A 17,097-nucleotide genomic window follows, 5' to 3' on the forward strand; every position below is an offset into this window, starting at 1 on the left:
GCAGTGCATTGTGGGAAACTCCTGGGCTCTCCGACGCGTCCGCAGCCGCCACCCGCTGTCGTCCGGCGGAGGGAGTGCTCAGGGCCGAGCCAGGAACCCGACCAACTGCGTAAGGCGGTAGGCTCTGCCTCGGGTGGGTGGAATGGGGCGCTGGGTCTGGTGGGCAAGCAACGGTGCCCTGGCCTTGAAGGTCACTGGGATTGCGCGCAAACCCCTTGCTCTCCCGGGGTCAGCAGCTCCGGGAGGCAGTCAAGGGGACATAAGTGCGAGCCGAAAATAATAAGGGGAAGTCAATTTTCTGCCCTTTACAAAGGATGCTCAGCAGCTGGGCCCCCTCCAGAACTCCAGATGTGGGAGGAGCAAGGGTTTCTTAAAAGTGGAGCAGCTGCCAGGCCTCTCACCGGGACATGCCACCCCGCGCTTGACATTCAGGTGACCTTCAGTGTGGTCACTGGGCCTGGCGGGGATGGGGAACCTGTGCTGAGCCTCCCAAACTGGCTCTCCTTTTCGGCGGGGCACTTCTCACCCTTTCAGGGTGAGGCAGGCAGGTGGCTCTGGGTCTTGGGGCCGGGAGCTCTCTCCCCAGCCAGACATTGACAAACTGGGCAAGTCCTTTCCTACAGCACAGGTCCCCAGGGCTCATGCCAGAGGACTCTCTGCCCCCAGAGGCAAGCACCGCTTTAGGCTCAACAAGGACTTCTTACCCTTGAGCTAAGCCCAGTATAAAGAGAAGGCACCAGAAGCTGGCAGGGGCAGATGGCCACCAGGAGGCACAGCCTGTGGTTGCCTCTGGGAGAGAGACCTTGGCTTTCTCACATCAGGTCCTTGTAGTCTAAAGGCCTGGGGCCAATTCCCCACCTGACAGCTGCCTGGGAGCCCAGACTTCATGTGGACCCTGGCCAGGCACCCCGGCATCCCCTTTGTGAAACAGCAGTGCCTGCTGGAGGTGATGTGTTAGGACTCAGCGCTGTCCCTGCCCCCAGGACTCCATCTTCCCTCCTTGGCCAAATGCTCCCCTTCCTGTCCTCAGGGCTGGATTCTCCCTTCCCCTTCAGGGCTTTTCTACCTGTGACCAATGGGATGGATACAACATGTCCCTGGCAAGACATGTTTACCAACGAGGATCTCACCTGGCCCCTCCTTGCCCCATCTGGACTCAGTCCACATCCCTGCCTCAGTGGCTGGAGGGGCTTCTCTGGGGGTGACTGGGAGTAGATAGAGACCAGGCCTTGGCAGGAGGGTCTGAAGCCCACAGGAGGCTCTTAGGTTGAGGCTTCTGGGGAGTCCAAGGTCCTGAGAAGTCCCCAGGGGTCAAGGTAGTGAGGGCTACACAGGAGGGGACCTCATCTGTTCCTTGCCACAGCCTGGCTTGTGTCTCCCTCCAGGCCCATATAATGCCCAGGGGCAGGCTGTCCTGAGACACTGTGGTCTGGACACTGCTTGTCCCACTCGCCCCCACCCAGCTGCCAGCACCACCTGCCATGGAGTCCAGGGGAAAATCGGCCAGCAGCCCCAAGCCAGACACCAAGGTGCCTCAGGCCACGGCTGAGGCCAAGGCCACCCCGGCTGCGGATGGGAAAGCCCCTCTGACCAAGCCCATGAAGAAGGAGGCCCAAGCAGAGAAGCAGGAGCAGCCGGCAGCCCCCGTTCCGGCTCCTGCCAAGAAGACCTCAGCCAAGGCAGACCCTGCCCTTCTCAACAACCACAGCAACCTGAAGCCGGCCCCCACAGCAACCCCAGCCCCCAGCAGTCCTGACGCAGCCCCAGAGCTCAAGGGTCCTGGGGATGGAGCAGAGGAGGAGTCTGCTGCTGGAGGGCCAGAGGGCCGAGGTCCATGGCCCTGTGAGAACTTGACCCCCTTGCTGGTGGCTGGGGGTGTGGCTGTGGCAGCTGTGGCCCTGATTCTTGGTGTGGCCTTCCTGGCCCGGAAAAAATGATGCCTGATGTCCAGGTGGGGGCACAGAGCCACTTTCTGTGCAGCCCTGGGAGTCCACTGCATGCGAATCCTCACAGACCTATCTACACACATCACATATATGTATCGATATACACAGATGCCCTACACATCATCACAGCAGGAGAGATGGACAGCCCACCATCAGAGAACAGGGCCTACCTCTGAGGCCAGCACACTCCTTTCAGGCTCCAGGGCAGAAGCAGCCTGGGCTCTGGGCTTATAGGGCAGGGAAGGTGGAACTCCAACACTGCGTAGAGGACTTGGCCTGGGACAGGCAGCTGGGAGCAGTGAGGAAGTCCAGTTGGTGGAGTGGGCTGGACTTTGTGGGGACATCAAAGGACATGGCTATTTCACTCTCCCCACTTCTGCTCCGAGTACTGCTGAGGGGTCTGTTTGAGCCTGATGTAGGTACTGACGTGACGTGGGTGGTCACAGCTGCAGAGCCACCTCTGCCCACTGCCTGCCGCATGCCCTGGCTGGGAGAAGATAGGGTAGGTCTTGGGAAGTGCTCCCCAAAGTTTGTTTTCTCCAGCTTGTGCCCCAGGGAAGCCCAGGGCTGGGACCACCATACTTCCTGTCCACTTCCTGCTCAGTAGGACAGGTGTCCTGGGGAGTGCCTGGCAGAGAGCTGGGGGGACATTAAGAACCCCATTCCACATCTGTGTCTGCCCAGTACCCCAGCAGACTGCCCGTCCCACCTGCACCCAGGGTCCCGAATCTGAAGCGTATACATGCAATAACAGAGTAGAGCCACTCGGGGTGACGCCACCCACCTCACTGCCCTGCCTCACCACTTCTGGTACCAGCCTTTCCCCACGCAGTGACAGTTGGCAGGCTTCCAGAAGGTAGCAGTGGGCACTGTGGGTACACTGCCCTCACCTGGCCAGCAGCTGCAGGAACGCCGGGCCTGAGTGGAGGCTGAGTCTGGAATAAACTCTGTTGTCTGAGGGCTGGGTTGGCATCCTCACCTGTGTGCGCCTGGGAGGGGCAGAGGTAGACCGGCGCCCTGGGCTTTCCAGATCAGGTAGGAAGTCCCCGGCCCCCTGCTAGGCCCTGCCTGCTACCTTCATACCCTTGGTCCTAGTGGGCTCTACCCACAGCCCCACCCAGACCCTGCCCCATCCCGGATACCCTGACTCCAGATGGACAGCTAAGTGTCTGGACTGCTGGCCACAGTCCTTTCTGCAGTGAGCCCCATATCCCTGGAGGAGTGCAGAAGAGGCCTCGGGAGGCTGACTCTCCATCTTCTGGCCACCTCTTGTCCACAGCCCTGAGCCCACTCTGACCTGGTGTATACTGGTGGGAGCTGCCCGTGGTCCAGCTGCAGGTGATGCTGGGCCCCACGTGCTCTTTGGGCTCCATCAGTCTGGGCCCCTTGGCCCCACCACAGAGGCAGCTCCACAAGACTTTTTTGAGCTGGTTTGGGGGAAACACAGCTGTCTCTTCCTCCTGGCCCTGCAGGTACCCACCCTCTCCAGAGCAGCAGACCCATTCACGCAGCCACATCCCAGGCAACTCTGTACCATAGGGTAGAAACACCCCGGGGACCTGCCACGCTGGTCCAGAGCCATCCCTGCAGTCTCCTCCTACCACCACCTGCACTACAGCTCTTCCTCCAACCCAGGAGCCCCGATGCTCACATGGTAGCTTTCAGCTTACCTGCCCCACAAGTCCCAGGCTGCACTATGCCCAGAAACCACCCCCCACCCCTGTCCCTGCACTTGCACCTTCAGACAGGCAAGTACTTTCTGACCCTTCAGGAGGCAGCAGAGGTGACTGCAGATAGGCCCAGCCCTTGGCTGGCCGTGGGGTAGTCCTTGAAGGCTGCCACTCCTTTTTCTCATTGTTCTCTGTCAAAGAGCATTTAGGTCATAAAGCCTGGAAGGGCCTGGGTCTGGAATCTCCCCCCAAGATCCCTGTATTAAAGGACTGATGCCCACTGTGGCACTATCAGAGGCAGGTTCCCTGCGAGGCCTGCAGGTCAGGGGAGCGGGCAGTGGGATCAGGAGCTCTCTGCTCTTGCTGAGGCCAGCAGTTTTGCTCTGCCCTGTGTGCCCACAGCCATGTGCTGTCCTGACTCAGGCCCACAAGCAACAGAGCAGCTGACCGTGAACTGAAACCTCCGAAACTGCAAGCCAAATACACATTTCTTTCTTTTTTGGGGGTGGAGGGTACCAAAGATTGACCCCAGGGGCCCTTTATAAGCACTGAGCCACACCCTATTCCTTTTTTCATTTTCTGAGATAGCACCTTGCTAAGTTGCGTGGGGCCTCATTAAATTGCCCAGGCTGGCCCAGAACTTGCAATCCTCCTGTGTCAGCCTCCTGAGTTGCTAGGATTAAGGGTGTACGCCACGGTGCCTGGGCAAATAAACCTTTTCTCTTTATAAGATGGTGACTTCAAGTCTATGAGTGATGGAAAGCTGACCAAGCAGCCTTCCTCAGGTCCTACATTACCTGGCTCTCACAGTGAGAGTTTTCCTTTCCATGCTCCACTGTTTCTCTGCTGGCTGGAACACCTTCTCCTTCAAGTGGGAGCCTGTGAAGCACTTGCTGGTAGATGCTTTCCCAGCTGGTGCTGATGCTCCGTGCTCCATGCTCCTGGAGCAGAAGCTAGGAGACCCCAGTTCCACAAGCCTAACACTGCCCCTTCTCCTGGAACCCTTGTGGAGGACACGCAGCCCAGCTCCAAACCACTGGACACATGGGTTCTGTGTGCAGCAAGCCAGGGCTTGTCTCTCTCCCCTCAGGAGATGACGGCCCTGCCCCAGGAGGTGACAAGGCCAACCTCCTCCCATGGCGATGCCATGAGGCCTCATGCTTCCCAGCAGCTTGGTAAACATCTTGTTTCCTCCTTTCTTTCTGATTCCCCACTTGTGCTAGTTCCTGGCATCCCCTCCAGGGGACGTTAGAACTGGGCAGTGAGGTCCCTGGGGCCTGGAGACGTTCCAGTGCACAGCTTCGCTTCGTGGGCCCTACACCTGAGTGACACAGGGGGCCTTCCTCAAAGGAAAAGGATTCTCAGGGACACCCAGGGCTGGTTTTAAATTAGTTTTATTACAGAATGACTTAAGGTCTAAACAAATTCCAGATGTGGAAAAACACTGGGTGTATAAGCATACACACGTATGGTCAATCACAGAAAGAAACCCAGGAAACAAGAAAACCCAGGTGGGGAGCATTAACTTCAGGGACAGAGGTGTCCATTGGCTGGGCGCAGTCAGAGAGGCCCCAAGCTACACCCTACCAGGTTCTATGGGATCTGAGCCCCACCACCTTGTGTGATGAGTCCATAACAGGTAGGTGGGCCCACTATTTTCCTCTCTAGCATCTCAGTGACCTGTCTCTGAATGCCTGGACATGTCCTGCCTGGTGTCTTGGCCCACGCAGGGAGGGCTGCTGAGCTGAGCAGGGCCGTGCCTCCCGGGTCAAGGATCTATCTGAGGCTCCTTGATAGGAGCACACCTCGCAGCGATGCAGGCATGGCTTCCCCAATCTTCCCGGACCCCATCCTAGGTGTGTGGGGCAGGGGCAGGAGGTGAGTCGGAGGTAAGTTCTACCACCCTGCAGCCTCATGGCACCCTGAGGCATGTTCCCTGTCCTGAGGTCCTGAGCCCTGGGGCCTGCCTCCTGGTCTATCACCCCATCAAGGGCCACAAACACGACCACCCACAGGTTGGTCATCTTCTGGCCAGGCAGGGCAAACAGTACCTTCAGCTATCCTGTGTGGTACTGTGGGTAGCACTGCAGGTGCCGGCAGCCTGGACCGTGACCTGTGCTGGGGGCTGTCACTCACAGGTGCTGGTGTTTACATCTCCACACTCCAGCCACAGCCAGACCACAGCCTGAGCCTGATCCCTCAAGGGAAAAGAGCTGTGTGGGCACTGGGCCACCCCAAGGGCTTCCTCTGGCCTCGAGGTTGTCACCTGGTCATTAAAGAGGGGAATTGGGGGGCTGGGGTTGTGATTCCGCGGTAGAGCACTTGCCTAGCATGTGCAAAACCCTGGGTTCCATCCTCAGCACCACATAAAAATAAATAAAATAGAGGTATCATGTCCAACTACAATTAAAAAATAAATCTTAAAAAAAAGAGGAATTGGGGGCACCACTGTGTGTGGGGATGTTCTCAGGACTGTAGCGCAGGCCTGTAATCCCATCCACTTAGAAGGCTGAGGTAGGAGAATCACAAGTTTGAAGCAAACTTGGTCAACTCAGAGAGACCCTGTCTCAAAATTAAAAATAAAAAGGAGCCAGGCACGGTGGCATAAGCCTCTAATCCCAGAGAATCAAGAGGCTGAGGCAGGAGGATCTTAAGTTCAAAGCCAGACTCAGCAACTTAGTGAGACCCTGTCTCAAAGTAAGAAAAAAATGGGCTGGGGATGTGGCTCAATGGTTAAGTCCCACTAGGTTTAATCTCTGGAACTAAAAAAATAAACTTAAAAAAAATAAAAATATATACTTGCATAGCACGCACAAGGCCCTGAGTTCCACTCCCAGCACCGAAGGAGGAAAAAACTGACAGACAGACAAAAAAAAAAAAAAAAAAAACCCAAAGCACTGGGCAGACAGGGCTGGTAGTGCCATGGGACTTGCGGGATGGTCAGGAGTCTGGCATCAAGGAGTCCCTGCTCGGCAGGCATAGGGAGGGGTGCCAGAGTGAAGTCACCCAGGACATCCTGCAGCATGGAAAGTCCTGCAAGGCAGAGTGTTCCTGGAAAGGCCCTGGCCCTATCCTTGGATCGGAGCAGGAACCAGTTCTAGAGACAGCAAAGGAACAATGATCCCCTTCCACGCCTCTCCCTTGGTGTGTGGTGTACCCACAGTCCCTGCGTTCCTGTGGCCTGGGGTCTCAGACACAGGCAAAGCCCCAGCCTTGAGGGAACTGCCACTTCCTCCAGCAGACAGAACTCCGGTCCCCAGCCCCAGACTCCCCCTTCACCTCCCCTCCCTGGCACTCACCACTAGGTGGATCAGGTCCTTGAACAGCAGCAGCACGATGCCCCAGAGAGCCACATCCAGGGTATAAGTGCATGAGCCTCACAATCAAAACCTCCAATTTGACACTGGGCAAATGCCTTTGGAGGAGGCTCAGTAGGGCAGGATGGGGAGGGGGTCACTTACCAAATGCAGCCCCAGACACCCCTCATCATGGGGCCATGGACCCATAATCCCTGAGACTCCTTGCCCCAGTCTGGGACCGTTCCCAGGAGATACCACCCAGGCCTGGGCTGCTGGCCACAGACCTGTCTGGTTTTCAGAGGCCCCCTGTGTTCTGCCCTGAGAATAACTATGTGCCCTCTACTCCCCCAAAACAGCCTCATCATGCCTAGGGGCCAGCCTTCAGGGCTGCTACTCAGGGAGATGTGGGGGTACCGGCTCAACCTATTGGAATAGGAGGTCCCTGGGGGTAGATGTGTTAGCACAACTGGGTGGGCACATCAGGGATACTGATCAGCAACAGACTGCCTGATGGGCACCCCCACTCCAGGGCTTGACCCTAGGGAATGTGATAGGGCCCCAGGGGTTCATTTTGGCATTTCCTTACCACTGACCCCAGATGAGGAGGAGCTGGTCTTAGAGAGTGGGCATTGCACCAACTCTGAGCACTGTACAGGCTAGCCCCACTGGAAGCACAGGATGCTTACAGAGACAGGTCACTGTGGACAGATATCATGGACTCAGATTTGTGTCACTCTCTCCAGGGTGCGACTGCTCAGCTCTGCGGATCATATGGCAGGTACCCTGCCCCAAGCAGACACTCAGTGCATACTATCACCAGTGGGCACAGCGCTTCATGTATGTGCCATGCCAGACTTGCTGCAGGGTCAGGATGGGCCTTGGCTTCCTCCTCATTCTCTTCTTTAGAGCCTAAGGAGTTTGAGGCAGTGGCATGGCAGCCACCCTCAGGAGAGCACCTGGAGCCTCAGCTCCTCGGGATGACGTCCTCAGTTCTGCACCAGAGGCAAGCTCAGCCAGCTCTGTTGTGTTAAGAACACCTGAGGGGCAGTACAGGACAGGTGAGTGAGCAGGTAGACCCTGCAGCTCCCAAGTGCCACCAATGAGCACTTGTAGGGCATGCCCCTTCCACAGACCCAGAAGCTTTCCAGTGGCTAAGTCCAGCCTATGGTCTGACCTCAGACCTGTGAATCTCCAGCACAGGACACTAGGTGGTAGGCTCAGATCTGTTCCTCTTCCCAGCCCTATCCTCAGCTCTGCCTATGCCAGAAGCCCCAGCTTCCTCTTGGCAGCAGAGCTGGAGGCCCTGTAGTGGATGAGAACAGGGGCTCCTGGCCCTTTGGTGGGTGGTCAGGAATTCCTCCTTTGGACTGGGCTGGGCAGGAGGTAGAGGCCAGTGGTTGGGGAGGTGATGCGTGCCAGGGTGGCTCCTGGCCCGGGACTCAGCCACTCGGGCTGTTTCCAATCACAAGTTTCCCTAGTTGGAGTAGAGCTTGGAGAAGCAGTGGTGCTGGCGGAGCCACCCCCTTACCAGCCAACCAGCTTGGGCCAGCCTCCCTCCCTCTCAGCCCAGGACTTGAACACCACCTACCGGTTGACCAACCCGCGTGGACACCCGTGCAAGTGCAGCGTAGGGGGAAACCGCCTGGAGCTTGGCCAACCCCTACCCGCTGCGACTCTCCCCACGCCTCCAGCACCCTGGAGACGTTCCCTTCTCGGAAAAGGGCACTACCCACCCCCGTCTCCCCGCGCGCACGCAAAATCCGAGCGACCGCGAAGTCACAACGGCTCTGAGGTGGCAGGCCTGCCCCTGGGGAGATGTCCCCGCCGCCACACCCGGCTCCACGGCCCTCACCTCCGGACGCGGCGGCCGCAAGCCCGCGCGCCGAGACAGGTGCGCATGCGCCGTGCGGCGCGTGGCCTGCGTGCTCCGGCGGCGCGCCCCGCTCCGCCCCGCCCCGCGCTCGCACGCGCCCTCGCCAGCACGCGCGCTGGCGGGCGTCGTCCCGTGGCCATGGCGTCCGAGCGGCTGCCCAGCCGGCCCGCCTGCCTCCTTGTGGCCAGCGGCGCCGCGGAAGGTGCGTGGCACGGGCGCGACACTCGGGACCGGGACCCTCCGGACCTCACGCGGGCCTGGGGTGTCTGCAGCGGGCTGCGGCGGGGAAGGTGGCGCCGGCCCTCGCGTGCCCCTGGTCCGGGCTCGGCCTCGCGCTCGCGCAGGACCTGCTCCGCACCGAGGCTGCTCGGCTGGGCAGAACCGCAGGGATTCGCCCAGACAGGGGTTCCGCTGCCCGCGCCCTGGGTCCCCGGCGAGCACCCAGGTGCCCGGCGGGGGAGGGCCGAGCGCGCGATTCCTTCGTGGGTCCTCTAGTAAGTGACCAGCCCAAGGTCACGTTACGGGGGCTAGGGGACCGTCACGGAGGTGGGGGGATCGGGGCCGGCCGAGCTCCGGAGCCCAAGTGAGGCGCCCCGGAAGGAGGCTGGAGGAGCCCAGAAGGTGTGGGTTGAGAATCTCCAGAGGCTCTGGTCTGAGCGCCAGGCCTGCTGTGGTCCAGGAAGGGAGTTGAGGACGTGGGCCTGGACGGCCCTGAAAAGTCCAGCGGGCTCGGTGGGCCGTGGACGGGACGGGTAGGGAGTGAGAGTAGGAAGAACTGCGTGGGCAGAAGCTGGGAGTGGTTTGAGGAGGTTGGCTATCTTGCAGTCAATGTGTGTTAACTAACAAGGAAGAAAATGAGGTTCAGGGATTGGGTCCCGGGATTGAACGAATGTACAAGTCACAGCACTGTAGCTGGGCTGCGACAGGTCTTTAATCCCAGCGACTCAGGAGCCTGAGGCAGGAGGATTGCAAGTTCGCTGTCTGCCTGGGCAACTTAGCCAGCAGGCCGTGTCTCATATAAAAAATAAAGAAGGCTGGGAGTGTAGGTCGGTGGTAAAAACACCCCTAGCACCAAAGGAAAAGAGGGAGGGAGGAAAAGGGAAGAGAAGAAGGCATTAGCACCTTAGAAGGTGATGTGGGTCTGCATTCCCTGGTAGTGGAATGTTGTTCTTCCCCGTGGGCCTAGAGGCTTCTCTACCTCGCAGGCCTTGCTCCTTCCCCCCCCCCCCCCCAATGTAATCCAGGGCCTCCTGTATCCTAGGCAAGCCTTGACCACTGAGCTACTTCTTCAGCCCAGCCTTGTTCCTTTTGGAAAGGTCCTTTGGCAGGCAGAAGCCCAGAGCTCAGTGGAGGAAGGGACCCTGGGCCTGGAGTGTCCTTCCTCAGGCCAGGATACCCAACGCTGTCCCTTTGCCTCTTGCTACAGCCACACCTCCATGGGAGCAAGCTTTGCTCACTGTCTCTTTCCTAGCCAGGGTGCCTTGGACCCTGGTGGCTCTGCAGGGAAAGAGTTGAGTAAAAGGGAACCCATACTTGGGTTTTCCCTTGGAAAGGCCTGTAGTGGCTGTGTGAGAGAAGAGGAGGGTGTGGGCAGTTGAGGTGGGCTATTTCCTGCCCCCAATTTAGTTGGGGCCTGAGGGTCGAGGTTGAGGTGGCCAGCTTCAGGGAGAGCAGGCCCCAGGGCAATGCTGAGCTGCTGGTCAGCTGGCAGGTCTCTGGTCAGGGCTGGCAGAGCACAGACCTGGCCGTACGCCTCTGATCGCATCGTCTGAGCTTCAGTTTCCTGGACTTGAAGGGCTGCTGTCCTGTCCCAGGGCTGTAAGAGGTGGGCCTTGGAGTGGGAGAGCAGGGATACTCCTCAGGGCGGTTCCAGGGCCAGGAGAGGAATACCTGGGCAGCCTCCTGGGGTGGGGGTACCTAGCAGAATTGTTCTCCTGCAGGAGTGTCAGCTCAGTCCTTCCTCCACTGCTTCACGCTGGCCAGTGCTGCCTTCAACCTGCAGGTGGCCACTCCTGGGGTAAGTTCAGCCATCCGTCTCCAGTGGATACCTGAGGTCCCCGCCTCTCTTGGGGTGAGGCCACAAAGTGCCATTGCTTCTTAGGGGTGGTGAACCCTCTGCAGTTAGTATGACCCAGAGGGAGCTGGCTTGGGGTGAGGGGCTGCAACAAAATCTGGAGGCTTCCTCCAAGTCCTGGTGCCCATTTCCTGGGCTCTGATGCCACAGAGGTGAGGGAGAATTTTTCCTTGTGGTCTGTTTTTACACATCTTCAAGTGTCCTGGTGCGGGGACTCTGAGAGAGGAGGGTCGGTCTTTGTGAAGGGACATGCACAGATGTCTCCTGTAGGAGGAATTCCCTACCCGCCAGTGGTTGGGCCCAAGAGGGAGTAGGATGTGGTGGGCTACAGTAGAGACCTCCAGGTGCGTCAGCTCAGGTGTGGGACTGCCCTGGCTACCACACTGAGTCTGGCTCTGTGGTCTTTCCTCAGTTGTTTTTCTTGCGCCTGACCCATCTGTATGGCTGCTGGTGGGACAGGGTCATCCATGGGCGACCCCTGCCCAGGGCAGCCAGTGAAGCTGACTATATGATCAGGTGCCTCTGTACCCTGAGGGTCTACAGTGGATCAGTGTGCTAGACTCCCTGTGAGCCATCAGTGGGATGATCCCCCGCCCCCATGCTGACCTTCAGCCTTTGGGCTCTATTCCTACAGGGGAAGGCTATAGACTTCGTGGACGTGACTGAGAGCAATGCACGCTGGGTGCAGGACTTCCGCCTCAAGGCCTACGCCAGCCCTGCCAAGCTCGAGTCCATTGACGGTGGGCCGAGACCACTCCCTGCTGGGCTCACGTGTTCCCCCTGCCCCCGGGTGGTGTGCTTAAGGGTTGGGGGTTCAGGTGGTTGGGGGTCTCGGTGCATTTCCCTGCTTTGCCCCTGAGTCCACCCTGTGGCTTACCCTGAAGTGCTGTGACTGTCCAGGAGAGTTTGCAGTCCACATCAGGGCTCCAGGATTCCCGAGCTCCTCTGGGGAAGGGGTGGTATGTGGAGAAGAAAAAGTCAAGCTGGGCACTTGGGAGTCCGCCTGGGGCCCCAGCCTGTAGTCTGTGTAGGGGAGCTACAAGTGATGCCATCTGGCCTGTGTGGCAGAGAGGAGCCGTGGGTCCTGGTGGAGAGTCTTCCCTGGCCACACCCTTGTGACTGATACATGGCCTCCTGGCCAGTGTCTCCCCACAGGTGCCCGGTACCATGCCCTCCTGATCCCCAGCTGTCCTGGGGCCCTGGCTGACCTGGCTAGCAGTGGGTCTCTGGCCCGAATCCTGCAGCACTTCCACTCTGAGAGCAGTAGGTGACAAGAAACTGGAGGATGGGTGGGCAGATGCTGGGTGGGGTGTGGTCAGTTCTCCAGCCGGTTGGCAGTTGTGACAGGCCAGTGGGTGTGTGCTCTGCTCTGCACACTGAGGGAGTGGTCCCCCAAACACTATGCTCTTTGGTCCCTTCCCTGTGGGCTCCCAAGGGGGTTGGGGGGGATGGGGGCATTATGAAGGGCATGTCAGTGGCTGGAGCAGGACATCCCGTAGGGGCCAGCAGGCAGACAGCTCAGGGTTCCACCCAGTTCCTGGACCTGAACAGGCTGTGTTTTTTTCTACCTTGGGACCACACCAGGGCCAGGAGCCCTTGGGGAGGGTCTGGGTGACCCCATTACAGGCAGGGGCACCACCTGGGAGTATCTTCCCCACCTCACAGGGCTTCCTCTGCAGGCAGGGCCATCTGCAGTCAGTTAATGGACCTGGAACTCCCTGGGGACCTTGCCTGTGCCTGTACCAGAGCCCCCGAGCCTGAGGCCAAACCTAGTCCTCAAGTATGCTCTGGGCGGTGGCCAGGTAGCCAGTGCCTAGGGAGCTCCTGGGGGGGGATGGAAGCCCAGGCCAGCATCCAGGGCCTTGGGCGGCCTTACTGTTTACAGAGCCCATCTGTGCCATCGGCCATGGTGTTGCTGCCCTGTGCTGTGCGACCAATGAGGACAGGTCCTGGGTGTTCCACGGCTACAGCCTTACAGGGGTGAGTGCCTCAGGGACAGCCAGTATCCTCAGTCAGATTCCTGTGGGCGCTCTGACTGCTGTCCCTCTGTCTTTTCTGAACTGAGCACATGGAAATAAGGGTGGGGGTGGACTGGGGCCTTTTGGGGTCAGACCCTCATGTGTGGGCTTTATGGGAGCCCAGTAAGGGGCTCACCCCAAGGCTGCCAGCTCATCATTCTGTCGGGAAAGTCAGGCCTTCTAGCTGCAGTGGGTTTGTCTCCCAGGGCCGCCCCATGGGGCAGGGTGGCTGGCCTTGCCCTGGTCTCTGGCCATCTGCCTCAGCAGCAGCCCCCACCTCATCTTGCTTCCTCACCCCTGTGCTGTGGGTGAGGGTCTCGTCTGATGCACTGTGGTTTGACCTGCCTGACCCTTAGGGTCAACCTTTTGAATAGGGGTGGTTACCAGATAAGAAAAGAGTGGTTGGGGGCTGTGGGTCTAACTCAGCCCCTTGCCCCTGCAGCCCTCTGTGTATGAGCTCGTTAGGGCTCCTGGCTTCGCCCGCTTGCCACTGGTGGTAGAGGACTTCGTGAAGGACTCGGGTGCTGGCTTCAGTGGTGAGCTGGGTGGGCACCCCACGTTCACAGGAGATGGGTGGGGGTAACTTGCTGCATCCTGGGGAGCAGCCAGCCAGGCCAGCCCCCAGGTTGTGTACCTGTAGACTCCTGTGGCTGGTGGTTCAGCCCCAGGCAGGCTGACCTGCAGATGACCACTGGACTCTGTCTGGTGCTCACAACCCCTCAGTGGCAAGAGTGAGTCTGGGGTATGCAGCACCTGAGGCCTGTACCCTGGGTCCTCTTAGCCAGCGAGCCAGATGCTGTGCATGTTGTGCTGGATCGCCACCTGGTCACCGGACAGAATGCCAACTCCACTGTCCCTGCTGTGCAGAACCTGCTCTTCCTCTGCAGCAGCCGGTGAGTGTGTGGGAAAGGGCTTTGGCTGGATTCCTGCCTTGACTGGCCCCTCTACCAGGCCATGTTGTGGTGTACACTATTGTGGTGTACACTACAGCTACCTAAGACTCAACCACATCTGTCCCCTAGGAAATAAGCCTGCAGGTGGACACTGCCTCTTTGCATTCATCTGGGCATCCCCCAAAGCAGCTGGACTTGCTCTTGTGTCTTCTGCTGTCCTCTGAGGACCCCACTGCTCCTGGGACTGTTATGCCTGCAGGAATCAGCCCTGAGGATGTCAACTCTTGTGAGGACGATGCCCTTGGGTGCCATGGGTACTGTGCTGGCTGCTGGGTGGTCCTCAGGAATTGCAGGTTGCATCCCTGGGAGGACTGGTTAGAGTTCAGAGTGCTCACCACCCACAGGAGGGTGCTGGATGCAAGGGACCAGGAACAGGGGCCTCCTGTGATCAGCCACTGCCCTGCCCTTCAGCTGTTGGTAGAGGCTAAGAACCGGGCTGGCAGGCCAGAGCTTCCTCCAGTGTCTGACCCTGGCCAACGTGAACAGTTTTCTGGGAGCCACGTTTCCCACACTGGTTGAAACTGCCAGGAGTCCTGCTGAAGAACTTGGCCTTCTTTTACTCCTTGCTGCTGTGGGTTTCTTTTTCTAGTGATGTTGGTGATTTGGGGGTGTAGGTCGGTGGTAGAGTACCACTGGGTTCAGTCTCCAGTACTGGGGGGCGGGGGGAAACAAGTGCTGTTTCCCTAAGCCTGCCCTCTGGCCTCTGGCAGCTGAGCCCCCAGCCCTTCCACATGCTCCACCTGGGTGGAGTGGCCATGGGTGGGCTCTGTGTAGGGGAATGGCATGAGTCCTGCCTCCCAAACCCTGGACAGGCCTCTGCTGGGAACACCAGGTCAGTACACCACCACTTCCTCCTGGACAGAGCTTGTTTGCCGTCTGTCCTCTGGGGGAATCTGGCGAGCAGCCCATGAGCCCTGGAGTGGGTGCTCCCGAAGAGCTCAGTTCCTCTTGCCCTCCACCTGGATCTCTGCCCCATCCCTGACCTGCCACAGCAGGCACCAGGGAGGCTCCCAGTGCCAGGGACCTGTGGGAGGCCCCTTGTCTAAGTGCAGAAGGAAGCAGGTCACCAGGACCCCCCAGCCCACACTGGGAAGTTGTTCCAGACCCCCACTTCAGGCCTTGGGCCGCCACCATCTGCCCTGCGCTCTGGTGATACGACATCCTGGTCTGTTCAGGCTGCTGTAACAGTAAACAGAACCAGTGACTTCTTGAGGACAGAAATGTATCTCATGGTTCTGGAGACTGGAAGTCCAGGGTCCAAGTGTGGCCCATCCAGTGTCTGGCCTCCTGGCTTCCAGAGGGGCCTCTGGCTGCCCCTCACGTGGCAGGAGATTTGGGAGCTTGTTGGGGCCCTCTGCAAGGCACTGGTCCCATTCATGGGCACGCTACCCTCAACATCATTACCTCCAAGAGGTCCCACTCCAAACCCTGTTGCCTTGGGGTCAAGTTTCTGTGAGTTCTGGGGAGACGGCACTGCTGACACCTGAGCTCATGTGCAGATCCAGGTGTACATGGAATTGAAGATGCAAGGTGCGCCGACTGGGCCCAGCCTCTGGGGGCTGGGGGTGGGGTGTCAGGCTGGGGAAGAGGAGCGCAAAGGGGTAGAAAAAGTGGCCACTGAGTGGATGAGGCTTTCCCCACATGCCCAGTGTTTGCAAGGCCTGCTTACATCTACCCAAGAAAACAACCAGCCCACATAAAAATGTTACATGGGTGTTCATGGCAGTGTTAATCACTGAGAATAGACAGGGCTGGGTGTGGCTCGGTGATGAGCACTTAACTTGCCTGGCCTGCATGAGGCCCTGGGTTCCATCTCTAGGATCACATAAATAAAGGACAAATGGTTGCCGAAGTCCGGCTGGGCAAAATGACCTAGAGGTGACAAGTAACTTGAAGGTTGAAGCGGGAACTGCTTTATTGTGAGTGAACTCAGCAGGAACTGAGCGAGAACTCAAAGTAGCGGGCACCCGAGATAGCAGGAGCCGCTTCTCTGCGGGCCAGCAGAGGTCTATATATACCTGATTACACACAGCTTGACTCAATTAACATCATCTAGATACAGCAGTCATCCAGTAAGGAATCCCCATCATCTTAATGGCTCCCTGGCGTTGCTTCAAAAACCACTCCTGGCAAAGTGCCAGGTGCCATCCTGACTTGGTTGTGGCCCTCAACGAATGGTGGCTTAACACAATGGAATATCATCAGTGTCTTCCGTTAGTGTCCGTCAATAACAGTATCCATAGTGAGCTGTTTGGCCATTAAAAAAAAGGGGGGGCTAATATACAACAAAGCACTCAGTCACCAAAGCCTTTAAGTGTTTACATGAAACATCCAGAAACAACTGAGTGGGTATCTCATGGTGTTGAGGGCACATGGATGGTAAGCACTGTCTGCAGGTGACATCCACAAAGCTTACACACAGCCTGGTGTCCCCTGAAGGCCCTGCTGCTCTCCAACTGGGAGGCACATTGCCAGTGTAGAGAGGGCTGGGGGCAGTAGAGGCTTTGGCCCTTGCCTGTGTGTAGTGCTGCTGGGGAGTGCGAGGGACCTGCTGGACATGGGGGTCTACAGGCATGAGGCCATGCCACCCCTACTTGCCTTGGTGTCCCTGGAGGCAGGCTCAAGCTTGGTGGGGAAAGGTGGTGGCTGCCTTGGAGTGGTGGGGCCTTATGTGGGCCTAGGCACTCCATGATTACTGGCCAGCCCTGGGGCCTTGCCAACTGCTCCCCCCGGCTCTGGCCCTAGAGTCTAGGTGCTTGGGCCGTCCAAGGTTGATATAAATGTTCTGCTTTCCTGGGTTTTCCACGTGTGGATGACACTGGTACCAGTGCATGTTGCTGTTCCCACAAGTGGTACCACCAGCCTTACCAGAACCTGCTCAGGACATGGCAGCCTGGACCCAGAGCAGAAAGCCCACTGACATGCTGGTGCCTGATGCTGCCCTCAGGTTTGGCTGCGACCACCCCAGGGCAAGGCCCACCTTCCAAGCTAAAGGCCTGTAACCACCAGCTCTGAGTGAGGAAAGATGCAACTGCTTGGTGTTGGGAGCTGCCCCATTCAGATGACCTTCAAGTCCCGACACGGAGGGCTCTGACCAGTTACATTAGTGACTTGGGCCTTGTCCCAGCTTTGGATAGCAAGGCATGGCTTCAGGTATAGGCATAACCACTGGGATTGAGTAACTCACCTGTTCCTTTGTAATCCTACCCCTTGCCTCATTTGAATGGCTTTTCCTCCCTCTCTCCCCTTCCCCTGCCCCCCCCC

At 58.4% G+C, this 17,097-nt stretch overlaps 2 protein-coding genes and 1 long non-coding RNA gene across 11 annotated transcripts; 2 read left to right on the forward strand and 1 right to left on the reverse strand.

Moving 5' to 3' along the window:
* The first annotated feature begins 2 nt into the window (after positions 1–2).
* On the forward strand, positions 3–2,904 carry CEND1 (cell cycle exit and neuronal differentiation 1). 6 transcript variants are annotated; one of them, XM_081262033.1, is made up of 2 exons: positions 3–117; positions 1,386–2,904. In XM_081262033.1, exon 2 carries the CDS (start codon positions 1,482–1,484, stop codon positions 1,935–1,937), a length of 456 nt encoding a protein of 151 aa, XP_081118159.1. In that variant the 5' UTR covers positions 3–117; positions 1,386–1,481; the 3' UTR covers positions 1,938–2,904. The 6 variants fall into 6 exon arrangements, with proteins under 6 accessions (XP_081118159.1, XP_081118160.1, XP_081118163.1 ...); XM_081262034.1 differs by having other exon boundaries at positions 11–109; XM_081262037.1 differs by having other exon boundaries at positions 12–117; positions 1,464–2,904.
* Positions 2,905–8,814: 5,910 nt separating this feature from the next.
* Positions 8,815–14,392, forward strand: GATD1 (glutamine amidotransferase class 1 domain containing 1; the record flags this gene model as incomplete). Of its 4 annotated transcripts, XM_081280089.1 has the most annotated exons (8): positions 8,815–8,990; positions 10,729–10,805; positions 11,497–11,602; positions 12,018–12,125; positions 12,748–12,842; positions 13,323–13,416; positions 13,662–13,773; positions 13,903–14,392. In XM_081280089.1, the coding sequence occupies exons 1-8, from the start codon at positions 8,927–8,929 to the stop codon at positions 13,907–13,909; spliced, it is 663 nt and encodes a 220-aa protein (XP_081136215.1). In that variant the 5' UTR covers positions 8,815–8,926. The 4 variants fall into 4 exon arrangements, with proteins under 4 accessions (XP_081136215.1, XP_081136217.1, XP_081136216.1 ...); XM_081280091.1 differs by lacking the exon at positions 12,018–12,125; XM_081280090.1 differs by lacking the exon at positions 13,903–14,392 and having other exon boundaries at positions 13,662–13,777.
* A 35-nt stretch (positions 14,393–14,427) lies between these two features.
* LOC308641435 lies at positions 14,428–16,896 on the reverse strand. The gene is made up of 2 exons (XR_014020455.1): positions 15,218–16,896; positions 14,428–15,143 (listed from the first exon to the last, which is right to left on the reverse strand). It is a non-coding gene; the product is annotated as an uncharacterized lncRNA (long non-coding RNA).
* Between the last annotated feature and the right edge of the window lie 201 nt (positions 16,897–17,097).

Source organism: Spermophilus citellus, assembly GCF_964194105.1.
Source record: "Spermophilus citellus genome assembly, chromosome: 2".
Lineage (NCBI taxonomy): Eukaryota > Metazoa > Chordata > Mammalia > Rodentia > Sciuridae > Spermophilus > Spermophilus citellus.

Bases quoted from the DNA above. Each gene is read 5' to 3' on its own strand.
- CEND1 (XM_081262033.1), top strand. From the start codon at position 1,482: ATGGAGTCCAGGGGAAAATCGGCCAGCAGCCCCAAGCCAGACACCAAG.